This window comes from Colius striatus, chromosome 9, assembly GCF_028858725.1.
Source record: "Colius striatus isolate bColStr4 chromosome 9, bColStr4.1.hap1, whole genome shotgun sequence".
Taxonomy (NCBI): domain Eukaryota; kingdom Metazoa; phylum Chordata; class Aves; order Coliiformes; family Coliidae; genus Colius; species Colius striatus.
In genome coordinates, this window is record NC_084767.1 from 34,378,299 (window position 1) to 34,397,907 (window position 19,609).

The 19,609-nt window shown below is 40.0% G+C and overlaps 1 protein-coding gene across 1 annotated transcript; it reads right to left on the reverse strand.

Moving 5' to 3' along the window:
* Positions 1 to 3,129: 3,129 nt before the first annotated feature.
* On the reverse strand, positions 3,130 to 18,052 carry TMEM237 (transmembrane protein 237; the record flags this gene model as incomplete). Its single annotated transcript, XM_062001962.1, has 11 exons — positions 3,130 to 6,211; positions 7,983 to 8,104; positions 9,309 to 9,402; positions 9,895 to 9,968; positions 10,672 to 10,863; positions 11,785 to 11,908; positions 12,546 to 12,706; positions 13,395 to 13,503; positions 13,873 to 13,986; positions 15,628 to 15,684; positions 18,037 to 18,052. Coding segments are annotated over 11 exons (1,131 nt in total), but the record flags the coding sequence as incomplete, so codon positions are not given.
* Positions 18,053 to 19,609: the final 1,557 nt, after the last annotated feature.

Consider the following 19,609-nt stretch of genomic DNA (forward strand, 5'->3'; position numbering starts at 1 on the left):
TTCCCAGATGCAGGACTCTGCACTTGTCCTTGTTGAACCTCATGAGGTTTCTCTTTGCCCAACTCTCAAGTCAGTTGAGATCCTGCTGAATGGCAGCACAGCCTTCTGGGGAATCAGCCAGACCTCCCAGTTTGCTGTCATCAGCAAACTTGCTGAGGGTACGCTCTGTCCTCTCATCCAGGTCGTTGATGAAGATGTTGAACAAGACTGGCCCCACACCTGATCCCTGTGGAACTCCACTGGCCACAGGCCTCCAACTCAATTCTGTGCCATTGATCACCACCCTCTGGGCTCTGTCATTCAGTGAGCTCTTGACCCACCTCACTGTCCACTCATCCAAGCCACACTGCCTGAGCTTTCTGATGAGGATGTTATGGGAGACAGAAAAAGTCTTGCTGAAGTCAAGGTAGATGACATCCACTGCTCTTCCCTCATCTAGCCAGCCGGTTATGCACTCATAGAAGGCTATCAAGTTGATCAAACAAGATTTCCCCTTGGTGAAGCCATGATGACTCCCCCTGATAACCATCTTTTCCTTCATATGTTTAGTGATTCAGGATGAGTTGTTCCATCACCTTTCCAGGGATAGAGGTGAGGCTGACCGGCCTGTAGTTCCCTGGGTCATCCTTCCTGCCCTTTTTTAAGACTGGATGTACATCCAAACTTACTGGCTCTAAAGTACTTTACCTTAACCTCTCTTTTATCCACAATTGAACCTACCTCTGTAATGTAATAAGAAGAATGATTTTAATGTTCTTAACAGAGAGCAAACAGTGCCATATAGGATGAAAATAATAGGGAAAAATGAAATAGAGGAACATCAAACAAACAACTTGTCCTGAACAAGACTGGTATCTCATTCCTTCAAAAGTGGCATCTATGCTGTTTACAATGAAGAGGAGGGAAAAAGGTTAGTTGCGCCAGCAATGTGGAAGCAATATTTGAATTACGAAAAAAATTGCAAACTCTGGTTAACAGTAGCACCTAAGCAGCAATTAGCAGTTGATATAACAAAAAACTGAAAGGAGTACTCAAAATTCAAGAGACACACTGTAGTCCAAAAACCTTAGGCATGTTTTCAGACAAGTTCATCTTTACTGGTGGAATTTCCTGATCCATATAAGAAGAATGTTGCAAGGAGAAAGCAAGAAACAGAGAGGGATTGCTGGCAGTAGACATAGCTTTTCCTCTGTTTTGTCACAATCTACTCCACATGACATATGGGTCAAGAGTATCAATGCTGATACTACAAGTTTATTTTAAAAGTTTGTTTATTGTACATGATGGTATCAATTATCTTTCTAGTTCTCATATGTTTTATGTGGTCAGTTAAATAAAAATATTCTTACAGGTAGATTTCCTTTTGGCCATGTAAAATCTGGAAAGCCATTTGTAAATGAATTTTCTTTCAGTGCTTTCACGGTTTGATGTAGCTGTTGTTCTTCAACAGCTGATGGAGCAATTACAGACTTGTTGAATTATTTATTTCACCAGCTGGCATGCTCTTTTTCCTGCTCTGCTTTCTGCTTTAAGTTTTCCTTATGGGAGAATATAGATTATTTTCATAGAATCACTATGGTTGGAAAAGATCTTTAAGATCGAGCCCAACCACTAACCTCTCACTGCCAGGCCCATCACTAAACTAAACCATATCCCTCAGCACCTTGTCTATGCATCTTTTGAATATCTCTAGGGATGGTGACTCCATCTCCCTGGGCAGCCCTTTCCAATGCTTAATAACCCTCTCAGTGAAAACGTTCTTCCTAATGCTCTCTCCTGCTCTATTGAGATCAGTACAGGAAACTGCTTTAGCTAGAGAGGTCTCTTAAATTTTTTTTTTATGTTTGAAAAAAACCATAGTAATTTAAAATGTGGAATTAAAGCAAATAGTTTTGTTTGTGTGTAAGAATTTTGTCTTGTATATCCTGTTTTGACTGCCCCTACTGCATAGGCACACATTGGCTGCCACTGCCAAACACAGCTGGGCAGAACGGGCAGAGTAGTCCACTGCTGCTCCCATAAGAATGAAGTCTTTTCATCCCCAGATAAGGGGGAGATAGAAAATAATCTACTCAGCAGGCAGGCTTCCCTCCTCGTTCCCTTCCACAGGCACACGAGCATGCACTGACACCTAGCAAAAGGAACAGCAGTGCCCCAGCATGCTGCTGCTAGCTAATGCGGCCCCCTGCCCCTGGGCCCCATCACCCAGCTGCCTTGCTCCCACAGTGCCACCCCCACCTCAAAGGCTAGCGTTCCACCTTCTGCCAGCTCACCTCCTGCTTGAGGCTGTGGCGCTGCTATGGGGCTGCCCAGCCTGCAGGAGGGATGAGGTGGCAGCCCAGCCAAGCACAGAGGCCCAGCCTCGCATGGCAGCCCAGCTGCCCCTCCAGAATAGTACAAGGGGGCGGTGGGCAGTGGCTTGGTGGGCTGAGGTGGGGTGGCAGTATGAAGGGCTTGAGTCTGATCAGTAAATAAATGGACCGTGGAGGCAATGACCTACCCATAACCCTCTTGAGGTTTACCTCAGCAATACAAAAAAGCCTGCCTTTTTTCAAATTCATGCCACTTGGCTTCAAGTGGAGAAAGCTGAGTTGAGAGAGTAACATTTAAAAGAAAAAAAAACCCAAACCCTGGAATTTAACCAAATGTTAAACAACTCCCTTTTAAGAAGCAAAGGAAGAACAATTTAGCCTAGAAGGGACTCTGGAGGCCTGCTGGGTCCAGCCCCTGCTCAGGCTGCAAGGGACTCTGTCTACCCAAGAGCAGCTCCAGGTAAGCAGCTCCCACAGACAGCCCCTGTGAGCCACCCACCAGTCCTAAATCCTCACCATCAAAATTCCTGTGGCAGCTAATGGCAATTTTCTTGATGCTACCTGTGACCCTTTCCACTGTTCCTTTCACTGTGCAGAAGAGTCTGACTCTTCGTAATCGCCCTTTAGGTAGTAGTTCAAGACAGGAATCAGATTCCCAACAATATTATTCTTTTTAGGCCAAACAAACCCCATTAACTGATGAAATACACCTTTCTTGCTAGTCTTCTGGATTTTACAGTACATTTTTAATTGTGTTAAAGGCCAGTAGAGCAGAAGGAATCTGACAAAGAAAAAGTCACAACACTGCCACAAAAAAATAAAAAAAATGTTTTCCCATAAGCATCTGTTCACTATTGTATATTACACATATTAGCATGGGTAAAAATAAGACAGACTGATTTATTTTAAACAGACTAATCATTTGGGAACAAGACAAAGCAGTTGCAATCACTTCTAACTAGTTTAGAGCAGTTGTTTAATTGTTTCACATATGTAAAAACAAGAAATTGGCACTAACATCTTCATAATTTTTTTCATTAACACAAAAATACTGTGTTAAAAACAGTGATATAGGAACACAAGAAGGCATTTCAGTTAAGGCTTCTACAGATATTACATGTTCTGTAATGAAACATCTATTCTGTAAACTTGTTCTAAAACTTTCCAAGTAATTAAACAAAAAGCTCTGTTAAACTCATATTCTATTGTGAGGCTTAGTGCAATGAAAAGTACTTTGTAAAATAGGTAAGTAGCCATCAAATTGTTTATTAAGTGTGACTTAAATGGCAACTTCAAATCTCATTAACTTAAATATGCATATACTCCAACCTTCACAAAAATACACACTGGAAAGGCAAGCCTGGCTTGAAATACTGATTCAGTTAAGCTCATTAATTTAGTTCCTGCTCAACCATCTAAACAAACTACTGTATTTCACAATGAGAATGAATCTGGCTCTTGGCTGGGGAACCTTTGTCTAAGGGACACTTGGAAGATCAGTTCCTAGTAATAATAGTCAGAAATCAAGCAATGATGTTCAAGTTTTTTCCTGTACTCATGTGATGCCTTAACACAGTTTTGCCTGAGTGCCATACTTTGTGGGCAAAATTATACTACTTACAATGCCAAAATGAGAGAAATGTCGAACAGCAAAGAGAAGCCATTGGGGGGATGGAGCCAGGCTATTCTCGGTGATGTCCAATGATGGGATGAGGAGCAATGGGTACAAGCTGGAACATAAGAGGTTCCAAAGAAACATAAGGAAAATTTCTTCACTGTGAGGGTGACAGAGCACTGGAACAGGCTGCCCAGATGGGTTGTGGAGTCTCCTTCTCTGGAGACATTCAAAACCCACCTGGACGAGTTCCTGTGTGACCTACTCTAGGTGGCCCTGCTCTGGCAGGGAGGTTGGACTGGATGATCTTTCAAAGTCCCTTCCAACCCTTAAGATTCTGTGATTAATCTCATCTTCAAAAGCTCAACAGTTCTGTAAATCAAACACACCACATCTGGAGGAAGTGTGGTGGCAACTCACATAGAAATGCTAAGTAAGGGCCTCATCCTCCATCTCCTACAGCCAAATCCTGACAAGAATATCTTCATTTTAATGTATAATGCAGTGCCAACCACAATTTAGCTCTACACTTTTGAAAAAATACATACACAATAGCCATCACAATTTACAAGAAAGGTTAAAATAAAAGCACCTTCACACAATGAAGTGAGAGTCTGCATCCCAGAATGCAACCAGCAGCTGCCAGACATTTTTTCATTCTGGTAGAACTCCCCATGCCTGCTCCTCATTCCAAGATTACCACAGCATTTAAAAATGTCATGGACACCGAATTTTTTAATTACTTAAATTTGCTGGATGGGCATAACAGAGCTCAAGTCCTCAAGTGGTAAGCCCTAGTTATGTACGTTCCTGTCAGTGTAAAGCAACTCGGGTAACAACATAGAAAGTTACTGGCTTTGTAACATCCTCCTCCTCCAACTCATTTATCTGGCTACTCTTCACTACCAGAAAGTGAATTAAGTCTCCAGAGAACTTTGACAACTGCACACCCTTTACAAACACAAACACATTAAATAAAACAATGAAAAATCAATACATTTTAAATAACATCCACAAATATGTTTGGGTGATACTTTCTTGAAAAATGGGATTTCAAACTAGCTCTTGTCTGTACTACAGAGACTGTTTCATCCTGAAATATATCTGCATTTATTCACATCTGCCATGCTTTCCTTGTGCCACTTTATCATAAAAGAAAATGAATGTTGGCTATCATCATCAAAACCAACCAACTGCCACTATTACTGCTATATCACTACATAGAATCTGGATTGCTGTAGACTTTTTCTTTTGCTTTAGCAAAAATTTTCTTGTACTTTAGGGAAAAAGTTTCAAAGAACAAAACTCCTTTTGGGGAACCAATCTCCATCAAAATAGGCTGAAGTGGGAATATTTTTAATATCTGTGAAACCCAAGTTTCTTTACAAAGAGCAGTGAATAATGCTAGTGCTCTTGCCACACCAGATAAGTAGAAATTGGAAAACTATTCCTGAGAATGGCTTTGTAATAGTTATGTGTCCTGACTGTCAAGAAATCATAGGATGTACATGTGTCATGTTGGTATTCATTAGCCGATCAAAGTGTTGCAACATTAAAACTTCAGTTTTTTATATCTACATCAACTTGAAAGAACTTGTCATCAAGATCTTTGTCAGTACTAAACGATGATGAAGAAAAATAAAACAGCCTTTTTTAAGGAATCATTAAACAAAATCCCTGTTGATCCAATCCCTTATTCTAGCAAATCCTTTTAATGACAACTAAACCAAGATTATTTCATGCTTACTAACTTTGTGGGTTTTATGTTTCCTAACTCTGTTTTGTTATAATCTTCTTTAGACTACTTTCTTTATGAGATTTGTTTTCATCTCTGGAGAATATTTAGCCAAATCGGGTAAGCCAACTGCTATCGGCATTAGTAACAAAAACAGGTTGTTGAAGACTGTACAGCAGTCGAAAAAGCAGTGAATACCCAATCTTCTGCATCCATCTAGTTTGTTTGGCTATATATGTAGCAATATTTACAAAATCACCTTGACTTTATGCAGTAGAGATAATCTACTTTGTAAAATAAAAAGCAAGAGTATAAAAGTTTTCAATTGCATTTGGAAATTGTAGCATACATAAAAAGTCAAATTCAAATATATAAAATATAAAAATATTTTTTTCCTTCATGAAAGTTATAATACATGGCTATAATACACAACATGTTGAGCCATCAGTCAGCTACAGTATTTGCAGAGGCTTGTTCCACACTATGGCTGGACTCTGGGTCTGATATCTGCTTGAGGAAATTCCTCAATTTCAGCATGAAACATCAGTTCTAAAAGAGAAAGATAAAGAGTTATGTTTTCTTTTAAAAGTTTCACCTGAATACAATTCCATTATTCCTGAAAAGTCCTCTGGCATTCACCCAAGCTCCCTGCTTTTCTTCCTAATCATAGTACCAACAATTCAGCAATGGCAAGGGCCACCACCGTCCTTAGGAAACTATTGTTGCCTCACAGAATTAAGAGAATTAGTGAAGATGTTAGCAGCTGATCAAACGCAGTATCATCCTGCATTCAACCTGAACACTGAAACAGAACTCTAAAAGTACATTGAAGGGTTATTAAAGTTTTAAGAGTGTCAGAATCAAGAAGGAAGATTTCTGTTTAGAGACTGGGATATACTGTCACAGCGTAAGTCAGCAACTGACTGAATGAGCAGCTGCTCATGGCTAGCTGTTACCACAGCAGCTAGGGGACAGAAGACAGCCTAAGGTCAGCAGGGAAGAGCTCCCTGTGGAAAAATTCAGCTAGGCATGGTAATCAGCTGATAAGGTAGACCTTGTGGAGCTCTGTGCTGCTGAGGGTAAAGTTTTCTCCTATCTGGGTTCCCTTACATATCTCTATTGTAAGCTCGGTGCAGTGTATTTTCTCTCTTGCTAATGGGAGACATTCAGCATATAGTCTGGGCTGCGTTTGCAAACAACTTGTCAACATGGTAAAGTTACACAATGTGGTTTATCCACTCTAATTTGAAATTCACATGCTTCTGCCACCTCATCCTTAGTGAACTAAACTTTCTCTACAGTTTGGTCTCAGTCCTAACAGAATGTCTCTCTTTAAATTTCTGAAGCAGGTTTTCTAATCTTGGTAGGCACACGTAAATATCAAAAAAGCTCTTCAAAACCCAAGTTAAATCCTGCTACTGGCTTTGTTAAGTCTTTATTATTTAAAAACAGGGTTTAAATACAATTTAAACATCTATGATAATGTATTCTTCTGTAAAAAAAATTAAAGTCTGCCACCCATTTAGGTTTCTTTAACTCATTGAGTTATTAGAAATAAGCAGAGTAATGGGCCAGATGAAATACAGAAATATGTACATATAAAATTCTAAAGTAATCTAAAGAAGCATCCTGAATCTTCTTCAGCTTCCCAAACCATATATCTCTGTTTCTACTCATCATGCTCTTTGGATACCCATTGACTTGGAAACTGAGACTTCTGATTTTTATGTACAGCATACCTTCAGGTCACAGGCTGTATGCACTTGATAGGAAAGCTAAGTTATGATACATCTTTTGGCTTCTAGTTGGAATAATAAAAGGAAGAAAGCCTAGTCTCTAGCCAAGCTTCTTGTAATGCAGGGAGATGACTCACTTGCCAACTCTCCCAGCTTGGACCAACACACACAGACCTCATCTGAAGTTCTGTTCTGCAATCACAAATCTGACCTTTCAAAGCTTGGGAGTTCCTCAAACTATTGCAATGTTGTACCGAAAATAGTACTGAACTTTAAATGCATTCAGCATTTGTAAAAGGAATGTTACAGTAAAAATTCCTTTTCCCTGTAATGGAGACACACGCTTTCTCGTGGTTCAAAATTCGTGTTGCTTCAGCCAGGACAAACAAAGCTTTTCTTTCCTTTAAAAATTACTATTTTGTCCTTACAAAACTAAACACAGGCACCAGCACTGTTAGAAGCACTTGCTTTGGAAAGTTGCTAGGACATGTTTGTTTTTCCTCGGGACTAGTCTTGCACACCAAATGCAGAGCACAGCTGTTAAAGCCTGGACAAACAATGTTTTGCTTATTAATGTTTCCTACCTTCACTGTGGTCTAGGTCTGGTCGGTAAGATAAGAAGATCCAACTTGTCCCAACTAGAATAGACACCACAAGATTCACCACAATCCATGGCTCAACAATTTCTTCTTCTGTACCTGCCATCCTGGGAAAAGCACATCAAACCATCAGTCAGGGGTTCGCTGGTACATACATGTTACAACAACCATTTCAACCGAGTATGATAAAAAACAGCTTGCTAAGCTAGATGTGAAAACAGCAACTTGTACCACCCTGATGGTCTTGCATTGCAAAGGCCTCTCCATTGCAAAGGGAGAGACTACCAAAGAGAGTGACTTAGCAGCAAAACTTCATCATCTCACAGCGAATGTCCACTTGCAGATTTCAACAGCAGATTCCTTCTCTTGGTCAGGAGACAGAAAATAAAAGTGCAAGGTCAAATTTTACTGTGGTGAAAGACAACACACAGTATCATTATTACACCTTATTTTAAGCTCTTCTTTATAAGGCATCAAGACAAGTAAACAGCTCATCAGTAAAGTCTGTCTGGAAGCGTGTGCAAGAACTGGTGCACAGATGCTGTGAGGTGGATGCGATAGGCTTTTCAGGATGTTACTGTCATAATAGTAGCAGGTTCTGGTTCTGTTACTAGAATGTAGGCTTTTTAATAAACAACTCAACAAACATTTACAAAAACCCTAAAGAAGAAAAGCAAAAATATTTAACTGCCTCAACCAGCAAATTTTCATGTAAATACTTTCGTTTTACTTCTCCTGTTTTATATTAAAGCTTGTACTACTAAGTCCACTAAATATCTCCTTCAGAAAGTAATAGTTTTGAATAGGGTCTCCTAGAATGAAACAATACTTCATATTTAATGACAGTTGTGTCTCCTAAGCCATTGTATCCTGTGGCAGACACACCACTTCTTCACAATACCATGACTTTCATTTCTTGGACAGACTATCTCCTTCAAAAACAGAGCTGACTCTCTACAGAACGTTCTGCCATTGAACACAAATGGGTTACCTCAGTAAGGTCCCACTTCTTTGTCACAATAGATTCTTAAGGTTTCTGCCAGGTGACATTTTCAGCAGCATTCCAACAGGCTGTTGTTTGCGGTATAATGGATTTGTGACCAACATGACTGAATCATTTGAGTTCTCCATTTTTTTGGTGAAATTATCAAAGATTCAGGACAAGCTCAGATAAAGGCATGTTTTAGTAATGAAATCTTTCATTAATACTCTCTTACATATGTTGTATAACCTTTTCAATCTACCAGTTTGACTAAGGTTCCTAAGTAAGCTACATTATCATTTACAGAAGTGATTTGTTAAGTTTCCTACCAGATGCTGCCATTTTCTGAAGGTGGTGTGTAGAGGTTAATTCTGTCACATGTCATCTGCTGGCTTAAGGATAGGATAAGAGCAGCAAAGTACACTGGAAGAAATGGAATCAGTAGTGTCAGATATAACCCCCTAAAATGCTGTCTGATCATGACATGATAATTATATCACTACATACTCTTTCCTTTCACTACAGTGCCTCCAATCATAGTTTCCTTTAACCCATTTGTTCTTCTTCAGCATTCCCCTGACAATCAAAACCTGGTTTCTGCACTTCTGCTATCCCTCAGCTATGCCAAAGGTGGTGTCTCATGATTCTGGTTTCTGCCAAGTCTCTGTTCTGTAATCAGAAGTAGGAAACAGGCTACTTCACTAACAGCCCCACAAATACTAATATTGTAAATACTTTAAAAAGAAAGCATGTATCAAAGTATCCACAGCCTTTGAATGCTATTTTCAACTCCTAGTTGTCACCTAGTCTAAAGCAGAAAATAAGCAGGGAGGAAGATTTCATTGAAATCAGTAGGTAGGATTTTTCCATTTAATGTCTTTCCTGGGCAACTTCCCATATGCTTCAAATACTTACAGAAAGAAGCTACTGCTGCTGGATCTAGGGTAAGAAAGCCCCTCAGTGCAACTGATGCTTTTGCCAAATCAATCCTGGTAACAAAACCAAGAGTCATTAACATAGCCTAGTGAGATAATAATACTGTTCTTCTAACAGTGTTCCCTCGTTCCTTTACTTTTTCCAAGATACGTTTTTTCTGCCTCTGTTACTGCACCTTAATAGACAACTATGTCCTCCCCCAGCAATGGTCCTCATTGTACCAAATCCAAGAAAGACTGAAACTGAGGAGAATATTCCATGAAGTTTGTATCGTTCTCACTGCAGTCCTTTCTGGAACAGAGAGGATGTGGAGAGATTCGTCCCTTCTCTAATCCTTATCATTCATTTCAGTGTCCACTCCACCAACGGAGTTATGCTAATGTAACTGTTCACATAGCTTACATCAGTACAGGAGTAATTAAGACTAACTCAGACCTCCTCTTTACCACTACCAGTTTCTTCCATAGCACCAACTCCTCCCCTGGCTTATCATGCTGACATGGAAACTATGTAATTAAAAGAAACATCTACAACATCTATGAATCTTCTTTTTATGGCCTTTTTTACTCTGCTGTCCCTTCATCCCCACTCTTAAGCTGTAATGCACTGTTCATTTGTAGAGCCAGCCATGAGTAACATAATTCTTTAAGCATATTGCATTAAATCATCAACAGCAGAACAAATGTGCTACAGGAAGGAGAAAGGAAAGTACTGTACATAAATTACATACACCTTTAAAATACAAACATATTTTACCTGTCAAAGGCTGAGACTGTACTGATAGAGAGCAACAAATAGAATAAACATTGAGCTGGATATGCTAGTACTTTATACTGCTCGAGCAGGTTAGAAACCGTGGAAAGCTGATTTCCTGCCAAAATGTAGATAACAATGATGTTCCATATGGCGTATCCAGCAAGGAAGCCATGGGTAAAGAGTCCAATCACCCTGGGAAGAGAAAAGAACATCAGGCAAGTTTAAGCTCTTGAACTTGTAAAGAACTACAGATAGGAAAGAATACATCTGTTCAACCCTGCTGCCATGATAGGATCCCAGACTTTCACAGGTTCTTTCTCAGTGTTTTTTCTGATCTAGTTTTAAAAATTCTAAGCAACAGGACTTCTGCTTTCTCTCTCGACAGACTGCACTGGAACCCAAACACTTAACAAACAGAACGGAGATGGTTTGCCAGAACCTAACACTAATTTATTACTGCTTTGGGAATCAGCTACTTTCACTTGAGGCCTGCAGCTTCCCAAGGCAATTGTCCCACTATGCTCTTAAACTTGTCCTTGAGTCAGTCTTCCTTGCTAAGAAAAACCTGAGAAGGAAGTGTAGGCCTCCAGATAAAACGAACCAGAAAAGAAAATGGTTATCTTCCCACTCAGTGTCACAACATACTAATTTTTTGCTATGGCCCAGTCCAATTTCACTCCTCTCTCTTTTTCACCAATCAGGCTTTTTCTTTGAGAATTATCTAAATTCAGGTATTTTTTTTTTGGTCATGAAGCTCATGAGTGAACCTCATTTTATAACATCTTTTTTCTGTAGGTCTTTAATATTTTTGTTACCAGATCAGTCTCTTGCTATTTAGATTTCTTCTGAGTCTTTGTAATATGACTTTCTTAGTTATTTTTTTTTAATAAGTTGCATTTCACATGTGATGTCTAGACTAGAAACAGAAATTCTTGACAACAAATACCAAAAGCTAAAGGACTGAGAAATTTTGTTCCTGTTGCATCTCAAACCACCATTTATTAGGAATATCCAAATGACAGATAAAAGGTGCTAAGTTTCAGGGAGATGAAAGAAACATAAATAAAAAACCCCTGATTTCTGCTTATTTACATCAAAACATTTATATTTTACCTGAAACTTCGGTGCACTGAGAGGGCAACATCTCTGGTAGTCCAAGAAGCCTTCACATCCATAAGTACACTGATATTTTCAGTGGTTTTAATCAATTCTGCACGGTCAGCTGCTTGAAAACGTCCTGAAAGGAGGAGGAAATTCACTTTATAGAGCACCAGGACCTTCTATCATCATTTCTGTGTTAATACTTGTTAGGTGTTAGAAAGCTGTAAGTGTCAGAAGCACCAAAAGATCATTCCTTCTCCGCACTTCCTGCCCTTTGTCGGATTGTGTTCATACCAGGACACCTTTGTCAGCGTGCTGCATCCTGGTGGGGCAGGCTATGCATTTAAGGATGTGCAAAGCACTTTGGGTAATTACTCAGTGTTCCCTGCTACAAAAAAGAAAATACCAAAAAGCCCGCCCAGGAAATCCTGAAACCTTCCACTTGAAAGACTTTTTGCAATATAGGAATGATACTTTTCTCTCAAGGTATTGTGACAGTATTGGGTCAAATAAGCTCAGCTGGGTACTATCAAACAGCCTTTGTCATCCACACCATGGAATTAAAAAATCCAACCAAACATGCCAGCACAGCAACACTAGCATTCACTGTTGAAAAACTATCACGTGTCTTTATTTCCAAATACTTGTTACTCTGGAAAACTCTCTTTTTGCTAAATTCTTCCCAAGACTACAATAGTTGGATTTAAAATACAATAATGCTTCCTTTAACTGCAAGAATGTCCTTAATTACTGAAATCACAAGAGGCGCTTACGATTTTTTTCAACAAACACTTTGCTAACAGGCTGGCTGATCCCCATGGGAGCAGCAAACACAGGCTGTTGATCAAGGCTCTTTCGGTGCTCATCTTCCACGATGTCTTCTTCCTCCACTCCCAGCTCATTGGAACTGTGCATTTCAGCTGGCCGAGGTTTCCTATCAGAACAGAACATACAGTGGGGCACAGAAAGAATATGAAGTAAAATGTAAAATCTGAAGGCTCCAGTGAACATTTAATGTGTCTAACTTGACTGATAAGAATGAATCAGACTACTGACCTGTATAATATTACCCTTATTTGTACTTTTAAGGACTAAAGTTCTCATAGAGTTAGTTAACTAAAACTATAAAGCTAATCCTTGATTTTGAGGGTTTTCTATTTAAGTTCTTTTTTGTGTCAAAATAAAGTAGGAAGAAATTACATATAAAGATACTAACAATTAGAAAAAAAAAAACATGGAACAAACTAAACAGAAAGCCAAGAAAGTGGCCGTTTTTGGTAGAATGGAGACCAAAACGATTGAAAGGCATAGTTCATGGGCAAAAGGCAAATAAAAAGGATGAGAAGGCAGTTAAGTTTCTTATAACATTAAGAAAAAATATGTATGTGACTGAAATATTAGGGTCATATATTCAGAACTGTAATGCATGCAGGTATGCATAAAGCAAATGAAGTGAGATGGTAACCCTAGGAAGAACTACACACATACTACTTAGTGCACAGGCTGCATGGTATCATGTGCTTCAAGAGTTTACATTTTTGTAATGTGACAATGTAAAATACTACTTGGCCACAGACTAGTGGAGTTATTCCAAATTATGAACTGAACTACTTTTGTCTCACTTTGTTCTTTTTCTCTGTTTGCGAGTCACTTCAGCTTCAGGGACATCCATGCCATTTCCATTCTGAAACAGGGATGCAACATTTTGCTGGGTAAAAGAGGTCTCAGAATCTGAGGATTTAAAACAAACCACATGAAAATTTCACAGCTTTCATAAAAATGGACATACAAAAAAACCCCAAACCATAAATAGCTATTACATAAACATAGTAGCAAAAAAAAGGTGATGACTCTTGTGAGCTTCGAATGATAGAAAGGATCTGTTTTATCACTTCCAAAACTCTATCGTCATTATTTGCATGAGGGTTTGTGCCCTTGGAATCTGAAATCAGAAACTGAAACTCTAAGCTACCATTCACTCAGAGATTACTTCCAGCTGTTGCAAGTGCAAAAGCACACAAAGTACAAGTTGGAAAATCATATTTCTGTGTTAATAAGTTTCATCCTGTACCCTTTCCAGTCTACAATTATTTCACATACCAGTAGGTACTTTCTTCTTCTTGCGTTTCCTCTGAGGAGGGACATCACGAAGCTCAGGAGTTAGGGGCTCACTGCTTTCAGACTGACGACGAACTGCTGCTTGGACGATCCCATCTGAAAACCACATGAAAAAATCCAGCACCCTTAATTCAGAGCTGCTGAGAAGCAGGCAAGATAAAGCTGCCTTTTGCAATGTTGTGCAGATCAGCAGTAAGCTCGGCAAATACAAGAAAGACGAAAATGTATTGGCTAGGACATCTAAGACCTGGGAAACAAATTTGGTATATCAGAGGTGAATGATAACTGGCAACCCTCCTTTCACCCTGACAGTTTCAAGCCCAGGGGGAAATTTTAGTACCTAGGCAGCAGCACAATTCCCATTTGTGCATACAACAGAGGACTGATTAAAAAAAAGCCACCACAGGAAAGAGCTATACCTCTACATTTTTCCTTTCTACGTGCCAAGATTATAATGCAAAGGACAAGAGAAAAAAAACAAACCAGTTTGTTACAAACTGATTGACACAGATGTGTGCTACAGTAATATATTGTCATATCAAAGAAAATTTAAACACCAAATGTACAACACAAGAATAAGGAGAAGCAAAACCAGCCAACACTGGAAGATGTTTACTCTAGTCTGAGAGAGGAATTACTACGCTTTGGACGAACAACATGAGGCTAACATGAATTCATCAAATATTCTAGCACCAGTAGCATCAATTCACATGACTACAAGTGGAAAGACAAGTAACTTCTCCATTTTACATAACATCTACCTTTTTATAGCTCTTTCAAGTACTGCAGTTTTTATGATAACAAGTCAATCTACCTTTGCTTTCACTTTGAGCACAGATTTTCCCATATTTTGTTGTGCTAAAGTGCAAAAATGACCAGCAAAGTAATGGCCAAAGGCAAGGCATACTTTGCACCATCTTGCAGCTCACTGAAAACAACACTAAACAAAAATTGATCCTTGGGAAATCCTGCTAGCAACAGTTCTACTTGTTGCATTCAAAGGTGAGGCCTTGACTGTACATTCTTTTAAGTAAATAAAAGTTTACTCATCATCAAATGGATCCAAGTCAACTGGTTTATAGAAACTCACTAATCAACACATTCTGCTTTATCAAAATAGATTTAATTACTCTTGCTTAAAATAATATCCTTGTTCTGCAGATTTGCTTCTTGTAAAAAATACAAATCCCTGGTGCCAGTCATCTTTTAGGCTCTTAACTCTTTGATGATAATAGAATTATTAACTTGTGACTTTATTTTGTCAAAGACTGAAATTTAATTATTTTGTTAAATGAGTTTTATCTTGGTTTGTTCAAAAATTCAAGCACTTAACATATTCAACATAACAAGCGCCTTACAGTTGGAAATGACTACTTAATGAGGTACTAAAAAATGTTAGAAAGGGAAAACTTTTAGAAAGGAAAAAAATAGCAGGAATAAAGGATTTTTTCCAGTTCAATATCAAGACATTACATATTAGCAGTACCAGCAATGGATCTAGGGAGAAAGAGTGGTGAGTGGAACGATTTAATTCTGTTAGTGCTACAAACTTCTTCTAAAATGACACCACCTTGAGAGAAAAGACTGTAGTTGTTGGATATAAAATAAACTATAATGAATTAGCTGAGAACACTACTCAAAAATAGGGTGCAAGACTGAAAGCCATATGCTTGCCAGGAGTTACAGCACAGGTCACCCAGGATTACAGACATAGTTTTCAGTCTTCCAAGTCCTTACCTAGAGGAGTGTTTCCTTTGGGTTTCCTTTTTTTCGGACGACCAAGTGGAATTTCATCTGCAGAACATAAACCAGAAGTAGAGAATCACAGAATCACAAAATAATTTCATCTGGAAGAGACCTTTAAGATCATTGAGTCCAGCCTTTGTCCCAGCCCTATCAACCACTAGACCATTTCCCTAAGTGCAAGATCCAACTGTCTCTTAAACACCTCCAGGGATGGTGATTCCACCACCTCCCTGGGCAGCCCTTTCCAGTGCCTGACAACCCTTTCAGTAAAGAAATTCCTCATATTCATATCCAGCCTGAATCTCCCTTGGCACAACTTGAGGCCATTTCCTCTTGTTCTGTTGCTTGTTACCAAGGAGAACAGACTGACCCCCACCTTGCTACAGTTTCCTTTCAGGTAGTTGTAGAGAGTGATAAGGTCTCCCCTGAGCCTTCTTTTCTCCAGGCTAAACAGCCCCAGATCCCTCAGCCGTTCCTCATCTGATACGTGCTCCAAATCCTCTACTACTTGGTAGCCTGCCTCTTGATCCTCTCCAGCACCTCAATGTCCTTCTTGTAGAGAAGGTCCAAAACTGGACACAGTATTTGAGGTGTGGCCTCACCAAAGCGGAGTACAGGGGAACGATCACCTACCTCCTCCTACTGACAACACTGTTCCTGATACAGGCCAGAATGTCATTGGCCTTCTTAGCCACCTGGCCACACTGCTAGCTCATGTCCAGCTGCTGTCAATCCACACTCCCAGGTCCCTCTCTGCCTGGCAGCTTTCCAGCCACTCCTCAGCCACTACACAGCCTGTAGCGCTGTTGGGGGTTGCTGTGGCCCAGGTGCAAGACCCAGCACTTGGCCTTATTGAAACTCATGGCACTGGCCTTGCCTCAGCCATCTGGCCTATCTACATCTCTCTGTAAAGCTTCCCTACCCTCAAGCAGATCAGCACTTCCACCCAGCTTGGTGTCATCTGCAAACTTACTAAGGGTGCACTCTGTCCCCTTATCCAGATGATTAATAAAGATGCTAAACAGGAGTGGCCCCAGTACTGAGCCCTAGGGGACACCACTCATGACCAGTCGCCAACTGGATTTAACTCCATTGATCACAACTTGTTGGATCTGGCCATCTAACCAGCTTTCCACCCAGGAAAGTGTATGCCCATCCAAGCCAAGAACAGCCAATTTCCCTACGAGAATGCTGTGGGGAATAGTGTCAAATGCCTTACTAAAGTCAAGGTAGAAAACATCCACAGCCTTTCCTTCATCCAACAAGAAGGAGATCAGGTTTGTTAAACAAGACTCGCCCCTCATAAGCACATGCTGACTGGGACTGATCACCTGGTTGTCCTGCATGTGCTGGATAATAGATGATCTGCTCCATCTGCTTCAGTGCTCCTGGGCACTGAAGTCAAACTGACAGACCTGTAGTTTCCTGATCATCTTTCTGTCCCTTCTTATATATGGGTGTTAGTTTGGCTGAATTCCAATCGGATGGGACCTCCCCAGTCAGCCAGGAATGCTGATAAATGATGGACAGTGGCTTGGCAAGCACCTCTGCCAGTTTACTCAGCACTCTAGGATATACCCCATCTGGTCCCATAGATTTGTGTACATCAGTGTGGAGCAGCAGGTCACTGACCTTCTCCTCTTGAATTGCAGGGGGCACATTTTGCTTCTCGCCCCTGTCTCTTGGTTTGGGATGCTGACTTTCCCCAGTGCAAATGCTCCTATTACTGAAGACTGAGGTAAAGAACGCATTAAGCATCTCAGCCTTATCCTTGTCTTTTATTACCAAATTTCTTTCTGGATCTAATAGGGGATGGAGGTTCTCCCTGGTCTGTCTTTATTGTTAATGTATTTATAGAAACTTTTCTTATTACCCTTTGCCTCTAAAGTCAGTTTGACTTCTAGCTGGGCTTTTGACCTTGTAATTATCTCCCTACATAACCTAACAACGTTCCTGTACTCATTGTGAATGGTCTGCTCCTTCTTCCAGAGGCCATAAACTTGCTTTTTTCCCCCCTAATTTTAAGCCAAATCTCTCTATTCAGCCAGGCCAGTCTTCTTTGCCTCCTGCTCATCTTATGGCATGTGGGGATGGTCTGTTCCTGATCCTTTAAGATTTCCTTCTTAAAAAGTGTCCAGTCTTCCTGGACTCCTACACCCTTAAAATTGACTCCCATGGGATTCTATCAAGTAACCTCCTAAACAAGTCAAAGTCTGCCCTTTGAAAGTCCATAGTGTCAGTTTTGCTGCCCCGTCTCCTAACATCTCTATGAATAGAGGATTCGATAATTTCACAGTCACTGTTCCCCAGACAGCCTCCAACTACCACATCCTCCACAAGACTTTCTCTGTTCACAAACAAGAGCTCCAGCAGGGCACCCTCCCTGGTCAGTTCACTTACCAGCTGTGTGAGGAAGTTATCCTCCACACATTCCAGGAACCTCCTGGTTTGTTCCCTCTCTGCTGTGTTGTATTTCCAGCAGGTACCTGGGAAGTTGAAGTCCCCAACAAGAACAATGGCAAGTGACCATGAGGTTTCTTCCAAGTGCTTATAGAATGTTTAATCTACCTCACTACTCTGGTTGGGACGCCTACAGCAGCCTCCCACAGCAGTATCAACTTTATTACCCTTGTCTCTTAACCTAATCCAAACACTCTCAACCCCACCATCGCTATACTTAAGTTCTGAGCATTCCTAACAGCCCCTAACATACAGGGCCACCCCACTGCCTCTCCTTCCCTGTTTATCCCTCCTGAAGAGCTTGTATAGGTTCACAGGATGGAAAACATCCATTTCAATTTTTTAACAACCATTCTCTGGCAGGGGGGTTGGACTAGATGATCTTTCAAGGTCCCTTCCAACTCTTAAGATTCCGTTAAGATTCTGTTCTAGTTAAGAAAGGGATTCCTTTTTTCAAGTTAAGACATCCTTCATCTTTCACAGGCAAGATAACAATTCACACAGGCAGGACTAGTACAGAAGACAGCAGGAAAACAGGGTAAGATCTGTTTTAAGTGTCACAGAGGCTAAATATACACGTGCATGTGTTAAGTGAAAAATTGAAATACTTTGAAGAATAAACTTATTGTTTAGAGCACAGTGACAATATTTTAGTTACCTTGACTCAGTACAGAGGCAGGAAAGAGAACAACAGGTCTAGCAATAGCAGCACAGGTATCCATGCAGTTTAAATAACCAGCCTGCATTCAGGAGAAGTATAAGGCTCTATCTTTTAAAGAGAGGATGAAGGGACACCAAAAGGAACTACCAGTGTTTATAATTCTCTTTAATGTCAGAGTAACTTACCCTGGTTTCCACTTCATATTTAAGGAGAAAAGGTGTCCATGAGCAGTGTAAAGGAAAAAAGATAAGAAGAAAGTTAATTTTAATCAATTACATTTCACAACAGGGAAATTCACACAGCTGTTGATGTGGTTCATTTCCTTATCCCCGCTCCTAGTACTCTTTGTGGGCAGCTATGTACCATACAGTTAGGGGTACGAAGCAACTGTCAGGCCTCAACACTTTGTTCATGGCTACGTAGAGTTTCTTGATTGGCTAGCTGTGGATTAGATTAAAAGCTTTAATCACCTGGCTAATTAAAACTTGTCTTACTGCCTGATATGTAACAAACCAACACAAGTTATGAAACATTTGAGTGTACACGTTACTAAAAGGACACTATATGTCATGAACTTCCAGGTACTTTGAAGAAATTCTTAAGTAACATGTCATAAAAAATATAAAATTGTCTTTCCTTCCACACTGAAGAAAAAGCCCTAAATTTCTCCCTGTACTGTGTCAAACTAGAAGACACTTGAATCCACATCCAAGAATATCCAGTCTAATTTCAGAAATTTCTCTTCTGAAGGATTTGTGATTCAAATAAACTAAAGCACATGAGACAAAACAAAGAGGGAAGGAAGAAGAAATTGAAAAGTACATCAACGGAACTAAAATAGATGTTAATAAA